This window comes from Pholcus phalangioides, unplaced genomic scaffold, assembly GCF_987345545.1.
Source record: "Pholcus phalangioides strain wild (caught in Gottingen) unplaced genomic scaffold, Ppha-v1.0 ptg000017l_1, whole genome shotgun sequence".
In the NCBI taxonomy this organism is placed as follows: domain Eukaryota; kingdom Metazoa; phylum Arthropoda; class Arachnida; order Araneae; family Pholcidae; genus Pholcus; species Pholcus phalangioides.
Genome location: NW_028301610.1, coordinates 6,875,852 through 6,886,730, shown reverse-complemented (window position 1 = coordinate 6,886,730; position 10,879 = coordinate 6,875,852). Strand labels below are relative to the sequence as shown.

General features: G+C 38.9%; 1 protein-coding gene across 1 annotated transcript in view; it reads right to left on the bottom strand.

The window, feature by feature from the left end:
* Positions 1–1,861: 1,861 nt before the first annotated feature.
* Positions 1,862–10,879, bottom strand: part of LOC149072165 (elastase-1-like) — a 29,285-nt gene continuing 20,267 nt past the window's right edge. Inside the window, exons 6-7 of the mRNA XM_089246806.1 lie at positions 7,083–7,195; positions 1,862–2,093 (exon numbers count right to left, since the gene is read on the bottom strand). Of these exons, the coding sequence (XP_089102932.1) occupies positions 1,878–2,093; positions 7,083–7,195 (329 nt within the window). The 3' untranslated portion in view covers positions 1,862–1,877. The remainder of the gene's footprint in view (positions 2,094–7,082; positions 7,196–10,879) is intronic.

Below are 10,879 nucleotides of genomic sequence, written 5' to 3'. Positions count from 1 at the left end.
CGGCAAAATTTGTATAAGCTTCAATAAACCCGCCTCTGTCCAGACAGCTAAAGGTGAGTGACCAAAAAGGTGATCTAGAGAGTTTGCAAGTACGTGAATGAGCGAAAGAGAGTGATTTAGAGTGTGAGCAAGCATGTGAATGGCCAAAAGAATGAAATACAGAGGGAGGGACCAGGCCAGTGAGTGACCTAGAGCGTGTGCCAGCATGTGAGTGAACAAAAGAGTGATCTAGAGCAGTGGTTCTCAACCTTGGGAAGCTCACGGCCCGGTTGATTCTTTTTTGTGAGTGGAAGGCCCGGTCATACACACGACTAATGATAATTAAATGAGGGAAAATGAAACAGTGAATCGCTCACGGCTCGGTACGACTATGTCAGGGCCCTGTAGCGGGTCGCGGCCAGGTGGCTGAGAAACACTGATCTAGAACGTGTGCAAACTCGTGACCAAAACAGTGATCTAGAGTGCGTGCAAATATGTAATGACCGAAAGAATGACCTAGAGCATAGTTTCCCAAACTTTTCGTTCCATCACCCTCTTCAAAATTTTTTTCTTCTTTTATAGCTCCCTATTTCACGCCAACCCTTACGATCCTAACTAAACCCGAAGTTAATACTGCCTCCGTGAACCATTCCATCAGGGGGGCAATATTGCCCCCGTTTGAGAAACACTGACCTAGAGCATAGTTTTCTAAACTTTTTGTTCCATCGCCACCTTCTTCAGGAATTTTTTCCTCACATCGTCCCCCAACTCAAGCGTACCCATAAGATCCTATGTAGTTAGCGTGGCTACTATCGTCCCCCTGGATAATTCCATTGCCCACCGGGGGCGGTATTGCCCACTTTGGGAAACACTGATCTAGAGCATGTTTAAACGTGTAAATGATCAAAAAAGTGTGTGGCTAGCAAGAAACCATGTCAGTGGGCAACCAAAAAAGTGACCTAGAGCGTGTGCAAGCATGTGAGTGACCAAAACAGTGAGCAAGCGTGTGAATGACTAAAAAAAAAAGAGTTGCTTATATAGAATTGTGTGAGTATGGGAGTGACCAAAAGATTGACTTAGAACGGGGGTATACTTGCAAGAGGCCAGACGGGTTATAGGACAGGGTGACGAATTCGAGGAAAGAGTAGTCAAGAAAACTAGACTAGAATGGGAGAAGAGCGGCAAAATTCGAATAGCGCCCGCAGGCAGTAAAACCATGAATGCGCCTCTGGTGTCCTGTAAGTGCTAACGCGGCCTTTATCTCGTCAACCTTCCGTCGTAGAAGTATGATTCCAATTTAAAAAATGCAAATGAGAGTGAAAATACAGTGTGTCACAAAATAAGAAATCTAAGTTTTTATACGGTCCCCTTGTCCTCTAACTTCCAATTAGAAAGTCGTTGCCCTGTCTCTCCTGATGGCATAAAATCCAAGTTACTAAGTGATATTCGCTGAGATATTTGAGTTCAAAAATCGGAGAAAAATTGGGAAAGGACGGCATGCTGAGGGAAAGGAGCGCTGTGCGTTAGCTCTTTCTGTTCTTTCATAACTTTTCTCCAATTTTTAATTCAAATATCTCAGCTAATATTGCACTTAGAAACTTGGATTTTTTTTGTCGTTGGGAGAGACAGGGCAACGACTTTCTAATTGGAATTTAGAGGACAAGGGGACCGTATAAAAATTTATATTTCTATTTTGTTACACGCCGCATTTTCACTCTCAAAACTGCCACAGGGTAATTTTTGAACGCCTTTTGTTCATTTTTCAAACTGGAATCATACCTGTATGACGGGCGGTTGATGAGGCCGCATTAGCACTTACGGGGCACCTTGTATAATGGCAATGCTTACTTGTTGAGATGTGTACAAATAAATACGATAAAATGACTGATCACATGATTTTATTCTTCGCCATGCTGCCAGCCATCTTGAAATACGACATTGGGTTTACAAAAAGCTTCCACGGAGTGGTAAAGGATCCAAAAACTGTGAATGTTCACCTTGGTGTACAACATTCGTTGGAGTGGATGGGAGCAATTGTTTTTCATTCCATACAAAGTGCCTATTACCATATCGTGTCGACCTTGCCGACTAATGAGGCCACTGCCCGAGTCACCCTGGGAAAAAAAAGTTTAAGAATACAATTCAAAAGTAGGATAATCAAATACATCAGTAAAGCCGGGATTATACTATAAAAGTTTGATAAAAGTTGTTTAGTGACGCTATACTACATAGATTACGAACGAGAACCCCTAACAAGACTTTAATAAACATCCAGCAAAGACTGACAGCCAAGCCAACACCCTCTATAGCAGAAAGTCTCCGCGCGAATCTCGTGACGTCACTGAAGTCGTCCGATTCAGCTGTAGCCATTGGATAAACTGCAAACAAAAGGTAAAGTTTTCGCATGCGCCTGGCTGCTATATCCAATGGCTCTACGTGAAATGGACGACTTCAGTGACTTCAAAGCTTCGCGCGGAGGCTTTCCGCTATAGAAGGTGTTGGCCAAGCCGACATTCGAATGCCAAACTGTTAACATTCCGCGACTAGTTATAATAATAATAATAATAATATCAATAAATTAATAACATTTTGCTCCTTTTAGGGCAGTGATTGGCAACCGGGGGGTGCCCGTGCAGGGAAAGCATTTTGGGTGCGAGAATTGAATTGAAGATTCTCTCTCAAAATTGAGGTTATCAAGATTCCAGTAAATTGAAATCAAATTTAATTTTTCAATTCCTAAAAAAAATATTAATCTGACCAATATTTTGACGCCTCATCTTCTGACTTCTGCGCGCACAAATGTGTCATGCGAATTTTTCGTTGCAAAAGTTTTTTTTTCGATTAGCGATCGTAATACTTTCCCATTTCGGTTGAGAATAAACACCATTATTTACTTAAACTATTTCGGGGTTTGTTTACATTGGTACCTCATGTTATTAGCACATGTTGTGCTTAGACTTTAGACAGTCGTGAACACACATGACTCAGGAAAAACGTCAGAAAATTCATGCATGCAGTCACGTGTCAAAGAAACATTAATTTATAGTTGTTGCGGCTGGAATCAATAAGTCAATAACTATTTGAAATGTGAATCTTTTCCAAATCTCAAAAAGTTTTTGAAAAATAGTGTTTTTGTTTCCTCTTTGAATTAATTTTAAAAAAAATGAAACCAAAATTAAATATTAGTCATAGCCGATGAATTAAACAATAGGTAAAAGAATTCATAGAAATTAATTATTGGATAATTAATGTAATCAATTACAGAAAAAAACCTGAATTTTCTAACAGATAAAAATGTATTATCCAAGGGGGTGTCGCATTGCTCTGGGGGTGTGGGAAGGAAAGTTTGGGAACCACTGCTTTAGGAGAAAACAATAAAATGCTTATAATTTGCGAGAGTAGGGCTGGTATTACACTATAAAACTTTGATAAAAATTATTTTATAAAACTTGAAAAATGTAACCAATAAACACGTCTGTTACATTCGAGAGAACTTAACTGATGCGCCTATTGGTTGCATTTTTCAAGTTTTATAAACGAACTTTTATGAAACTTTTATAGTGTAATCCCGGCCTAAGTCAGCCTGGATGGAGGCTTCACCAGGTGACCAGATCTTATGAACATGTAAGATCCATTATCCCGGGTTGCATATTTCGCAAATGCACCGCTATTCCGCGATATTACACGATTTTTTTCCCGTAATTTTTTCCACACAGCCAATCACGTTGCTTCCGCCTCTACGATAATTCACGTAACTCTACGATATCTTCGTTTTCATATCTGACCCTCTTTCATTTCATACCCTCTGTGGTGATACAAAGATATTTCCACCGCTATTCCGCGAGACATTTCAAATATGCAAATGCGCTATTTTCAAGGCAATATAAACGATTTTATTGTTTAAACGAAATTTATACACTGAAAGAAAACTGAAAGGCGGAACACAATTTGAAATTTCTGAAAATGTGATAGAAAATGTTTGGAAATTTTAATAAAAATTTTCTGTAATTTATCAATGCATTTTTCGATAGCTCACAAATCGACTAAAAATAAACAGAAAAATTATAATTTTTAACAGTATCCTGTACTGTTTTTAGACACTGTTCAGAATCTGAACAGTATCAATTTTTTTTTTTATCATGCATGTTAATAGTCGTAAACAGCTGTGTACTTGGGCTCTTGTATCTTAGTAGGGGATGTCACAGTGTCTTGGTGGTGACAAAATGAGGGCTCCACGTTGACAAGAAGCAAGCAATTCATTAAGCCACCTGTGCAACAAGAAATACTGGAAAGCAAGCAAACTGTTGCTCGCGAGCACCAAGACTGCTCATTGCTAATGCCAAATTTCGTGCTCACGAGCTTCTCTCTTGATCAACTTTTCAATTAAATACCCTCTAAAAATTGCATTCAAGAATTACGATGCAGATCTCAAACATACGTTGCCGTAAGGCATACATGCTCAACTCTCATGTGGCCTTTCTTTCTTTCAAACCAAGTCCAACTCAGGTCTATGGCCATCTATGGGCGATTTACTACCTAATGAGTTGTACCGGAAGTGTAACTGTGTGTGTACCTAACAGTCTGAGTGCGTATGTAGATTTGATTTTTCATGTGTTTGATTTTTCAGTGTCGCCATCTATATTTTAGAAGTGAAGTGAGTGATGCGTTATGATTGAATTACATTTGTATTGTTTGTAGGTGTGTTGCTCTCTGTGACGAGTCTTTTTTTAAAGGGGAGATCGGCTCGCATTCGCGCCTGGAAGTTGGGAACCACAGAAAACCAACTTCAACCAACCACCACTGTGGTGACGGTGGCAACTCGTGGCCCGCTACCTAAAACTTAAATTTTGTGAAAATGAACTAAACGGTGCATTTACAGATCACTCAAGTGAACACTGGTGCATTTACAGATCACTCAAGTGAACACTGGTGCATTTACAGATCACTCAAGTGAACACTGGTGCATTTACAGATCACTCAAGTGAACACTGGTGCATTTACAGATCACTCAAGTGAACAGCGGTGTATTTACAGATCACTCAAGTGAACAGTGGTGTATTTTTCCAGATCACTTGGTGACCCGGGACATATTTGTAGACGACTTAAGTGGCCTGTGGCACAGTTCCAGATTGCACAAGTGGCCTCGACAAATTTTCAGATCACTCAAGTGACTAGCGGCATATTTACAGACGATTTGAGTTACCTGTGGCACAGTTCTAAATCACACAAGCGGCATCGGAAAATTTAGAGACCACTCAAGCGACTCGCACCACATCACTTGGGTGGCCCACCGTCCATTTGCAGATCATTTAAACTAATCATTTAACTCTCCTAAAGGTTGAGCACCCTTGCAGTAAGGGGTGATAAGTATAGGCAGTGCTCGTGACTCGAGAAAGGTAAAAGACCCCTGTGCTAGAAGCATACTTCCAGTAAGAAAAAGTATCCAAATAACGTGTAGACCACAGATACGTCATTCATGTTCCAGGGGATTGTATAGTTATCAAAATGGAAAAAAAATCAACTGTTTATATGGGCACCCTGTCTTCAAAAACCCAAGTAGAAAGTTGCTGCCCTGTTTCTAGGCGAAGAAAAACAATTCCACGTTTCTAAGATCAATATTCACTGAGATATTTCAACTCGAAAATCAGAGAAACGTTGAGAACAACACAAACCAACAAACAACGCTATCTTCTTTCGTTTAGGCTGTTATTTGTCAACTTTTTCCCGTTTTTGAATTCTAATATCTCAGAGCATAAGGCACTTAGAAACATGAAATCATATTTTTTGGTCTCGGGAGAAGCGGGGCAACCTCTTTCTAATTCGGTTTTTGTTATTTAAGCTATTTTCTTCAGTTTATTGTGAATTTGCATCAACTCCTGAGCTATTTTCTTTCATTTATTGTGAATTTGCATTAACTCCGGAGTTAATTCTTTTATTTATAGTGAATTTTCATGGGTGAAGGGATTAAGGTGGGGGCCTTAATAAGGATAATTGGTATTGAAATTATTTCTTTCATCAATTTAAAATCTTTTTGTAAATTCAAATTTAATTGTGTGCGTATATCTTTTGTATGGAAATTTTTCAGCATTCCCTTATATTTTGTTATAATGTATGCATTTTTGGATGTTCCGTTTCCCCCTTCTCACAAAATATATAAAATCGGAGCTATAGAGGTCCCGAAATTATTAGAACGCCTCTCGGCCTCGCTATTATTTTTGTACCGAGTTCCGCGTCTGGTAAGGGAGGCCGTGCCTAGGGAACTACTTAATACGCGAACCCTACACACCAAAGTCCGCAAAGAAAGTTTAAGTGACTAAGAAATACTTCTAGGTTTCAGAAAAAGCTCTAATCTGATTGGTTAATTGAAGCGTGTGAATGGAATGATATTTACACCTATGTTATAATGTCTAGGCACCATTCAGTATGAACTTGGTCATAGTCATGGAAGCCAAGCACGATGAAAAATAAATAAATAAATAAATATATATGTATTTCTCTCTGATTAAAATTGGAACAATTCTACCTATGCAATTTCAGAAGTTCAAATATTTTTTCGGGAAAATGGTGCTCACGACAATATGAATGACGTATCTTCGCGCTAATCGGATACTTTTTTCAATTGTAAGTATGCCGCTAGGATCAACAGCTTGCCAGTAAAATGCGGCAGCCGCTGTGATGGTAGAGTGGTGGTCATAGTGACGGAATTATTTCTCGTACGTGGACCCAGGTTCAAACCCCACCGCTGCCACAGTGGTGGTCGGCTGAAGTTGGTTTTCTGTGGTACCCAACTTCGAGGCGCAAATACGAGCCGATCTCCCCGTTAAAAAGTCTCTCCACAGAAAGTAACAGGCCTATAGCGGTACACTTATTCAATCAATACACTTCACGCATAGTGTGAAGATTAATTTTCTTGCTGTGTATCCCCTTCGTTGTTGAAAACAAATTCTATTCTGAATTACTCTGAGTACCTTTTCTGCAATTATTGAACCGTTGATTGTTTCTTCAGCAGTTAACTTTAGCCCTTAACTGGGACAATGACTAAAATAGGCGTGTCGACAGAGCCTGGATGGTGTACTGTTTAAATATTGAAAGTTTATACTTACGTAACATACATTGTTGCGATTTCCGACAACACAAATCATGTTGTCGGAGGTTTGACAGTACGATTTGTTATACCAGGCGTCAAATGTTTTGAGTATGGTTGAGTCCGATTCATCTGTGAAATAGAAATGAATAGATATTTAGCACAAAATTTGGATGTTCCCTTTGGAACATCACTTTAAGCATGCCTTTATAAACTTTTGTTTTACAGACACACATACTCCTGACTACAGATCGTTAAGCTCTCACTCAACACAATTAATGAAATAGGACAAGGATTCCCTAACAGTGAAGCATACAAAACACGTAATACATCGCAAATGGGGGGCGACAAGGAAAGGGTCCCAAAGTGACGTATTTTAAAAGTTTTGAAAAAATTACCACTTATTTCTACTCATTTGGATATGTACAGAAATATAAAAAAATCCGGCGGAATTATTATGGGTCACTCAATTTTTTTTAATACGGTAGCTGCCGCTTATAATAATCACATTTTGTTCAGCCATTTTGATTCTTATGAGCGGTTTATACTTATATCCGGTAATTTTTTTGCTGCTACTCTTCTTGTTACCACTGGAATACGCAAGGGGTGGAGGGGGCCTTCGGGCGAGATTATGATGCTTTTAAAATAAAAACCAAACAAAAAATCCTTAATTTCTTATCGAATATTTTTAATTAGTTTAAATATCTGTAGTTGTCCTTAGACATCGGTCATTGTCAATGTAGACTGACTAAAATGTTACGCAGTAACTGTACTACTATTACATAATTGTCATCCCCACCCACACACTCACTCTCTCTCGAGGGTGGGGTTGACAGGCCAACGTGTTCTCTTTCGCTCTACGTGGACATAATAGAAAGATACATTATAAATGTACATTATAATGAAATGAGGAAAAGAAAAAGCAACTTCCGTAGATAACGGACAATCGTGATAATAGGGTTGTTATAAAGCTTCGCGATGGTGAAGAGAGAGAGAAAAAACACAGCGAACTTGTTTGAATTTATTCCACTGGTGTTTGCACGTAATATTACGCCCGTGATCGTAAAGAGGTTAATAAAATTTTATTTTTATGACATTAAATTTTTTTTGAACCGTTCCACAGGTTAAATGTGGTTCATTGTATTTTTCAAAACCAATCGCCAGATGCACGAGGCTAGGGGGGTTGTTCCCAAACAGCGAACGTGGTGAGACGGGAATACGGGGGCTGCTCCCGTAGGGTGGTGACCGTAGGGAGCCAATCCATTTCTTGGTTCATAATGAAAATAGATTCATTAGGAATCCAAACGTAGAATTTGCGTTGCGGCAAACCGCTGTATTTATTGCATGTCAATATCATTAATATTATGATAATTATGTTATATCATAATATTATTAAATTATGTATCATTGTAATATTATCGCGTGAGCGTCGAGACATCATGACAAAACAAAATCGAAATCATTAGTGAACGCTGGTGTTTGACGATAAGTGGCCAAACGTAATACCCGGAGACACACTTTGCTCGAAGAAATCGCCTACTCTCATATTGCGCCTGCGCATGAGCCTGGATCAAAAGTAACGGTCCAGTGGCTCAAGTCTTGTCGTGTTTTAGCTGCAAAAAGTTGCTGAGTGTCGACTTCTATTCGCAACAATTTTAAAACGGGTGAAAGAAATTCTCTTTGTCTGCTGATGAGAGAAGGGGGAAATGTAAGAAGGACGACACACAGGGTTGCAATATCGCGTGCGCCATTGTTGCGCCTAAAGCTGGATCCACGCCAGCGGAATTGCGAAGAATTCTGCAGCACAAAACCTTTTTTTGAGCCGTGGCTACAGACTGGCAATTTTGATGGTCAATTTTTGCGTTTATAGCCACATCCCAAATAGGTTTTCTGTACTGCAGAATTCTGCGCAGCTCCACTGGTTTGGTACCGTCTTTAAAGAAATGATTAAACGCACTTCGACCATTACAGCTGATAATCACTCGTATAAGAAGTATTAAACGTACAGGGGGCTGTCACTGGCTTTGTTTCACCAATTACTGTATAATAATAACGTGATCCTCACGTATTCCCAAGGGATCAGCATGATCCGTCCAGGGAATTTGTTAGTGTTAGTAAACATCCATGCCCGAACCGGGATTCGAACTCAGACCTGCACAGTGAGAAGCTAGTTCCCTAACCACTCGACTGCCAGGCGGCAGTATTTATAGTAATTTTTTATAACAAAAAAAGGCTAAATTTATATATATAATGGATTATATTTTGGATTTATAGCCGAACAGAGGAAAGTTAGCTGAGCATTATCCACCTTCACTGGATTCTGCTCGGTGAATTCAGCGAGAAAAAAACTGTTTTGACGATAACAGTTTAGTCATTCGCTAAATTGGACATTTTATTCTTTGCGATTTTGCACAGTGGCATTTGACTGGGGGAACCGATTGGCATCAAATATTTTAGGTATAAAATAAAATTCTAATTATCGATTAGAGATAGTGATATGGATGGTTATGTAGGACTTTAACGGTGCTGCTAAAGTCTCTCGAGATAGAGCAGATTCCAAAAATTAAAATGGGGGAGTGACTATTCTCGTTGAGAAGTTGACTTCTCATAATGGATGGCGGCACCTTGAAGGGTGAAACACACTACACTAACTATAGTGTGTTTTCAGGCCAAAACACCGTAATCATGCACCATTCACGATGTTTTTCAAAAGTTCCTTGGTTCAGTCTGTAGAATATGGCACGACTGCAATATTTGAGTTTTCTTTATGCTTCTAGTACAAGTATAGACTAAGTAGTAACTTTTGCTCAAAAGCCTATTCTCTATTTGCACCTCTGACAGTATCCAATGCAATTGGATCCTTTGGAACCACCACAATATTGGTGTAATTTGTACGGAAATTGGTGTTGGTGGAGAGAAACATATTCATATGAAACGCCATCGATTTTTTGTCTTAAAATCATCATACGGGATAGACAAGATTGATTCCCAAAAATATACTTATCTAATACTAGGACATATAATTGAAATACGGGACAATCTCAGGAGTAAAGAACGTCATGTAGGAAATTTAATAAGTGGCATACGATAAAATTCAAATTATAATATCGTTCTAAAGATTGCCATGAGCAGAGATGTTTTCTTATTAACCCTATAAGAAGCATAGCAAAAATCACTAAATCCCTTAAATCATTAAACCCAAGTGAAGTAAGGAGTATATGGAAAAGTGTTCCATTGGGAAATAAATTTTACAAGATATATCTGGGCTTGTCACTGCTAAAATAAGAGGCATTTAAGGAGGCGAGATATCTCGTTAATACAGCTTGTGAGGGGTTGAGGATCATTATAGTCATTTGGCTAATTATACAAAGTACAGGTTGTCCCATGAATTTGTAAATGGTTTAAAAATTCAGAAGAATTTGAGGAATTGGTATATTTGAATGTGGTTTGCGCAAGTCATTCTCACGGCGGAGTATTTCTTTGGTACAGAAAAAATTTAGTTCGAACTTTTGTCCATAGAGGCCGCTGAAAGACAGATCGGCAGGAATGGGTGGACCCAGTGTTTGTCAATACGCATCTATGCGTGATTCACGCATCAACATTCCATTTTATTCCTCCAAATTTCGTTGACGAGTGAAAATACTCCTTCAAATTTTAGGTAATTTTTTTCGAATAGATATTTTTTACTGATGAAATAAAAAATGTCCCTCTTTTTACAAAAATACCCCTTGAAATTTCGGGGAGGAGTGGAATTACTCTTCAAAATCATATTTTCGGATAACACTCATTGGACCTGACCCTTTCTTGAATCCCTTT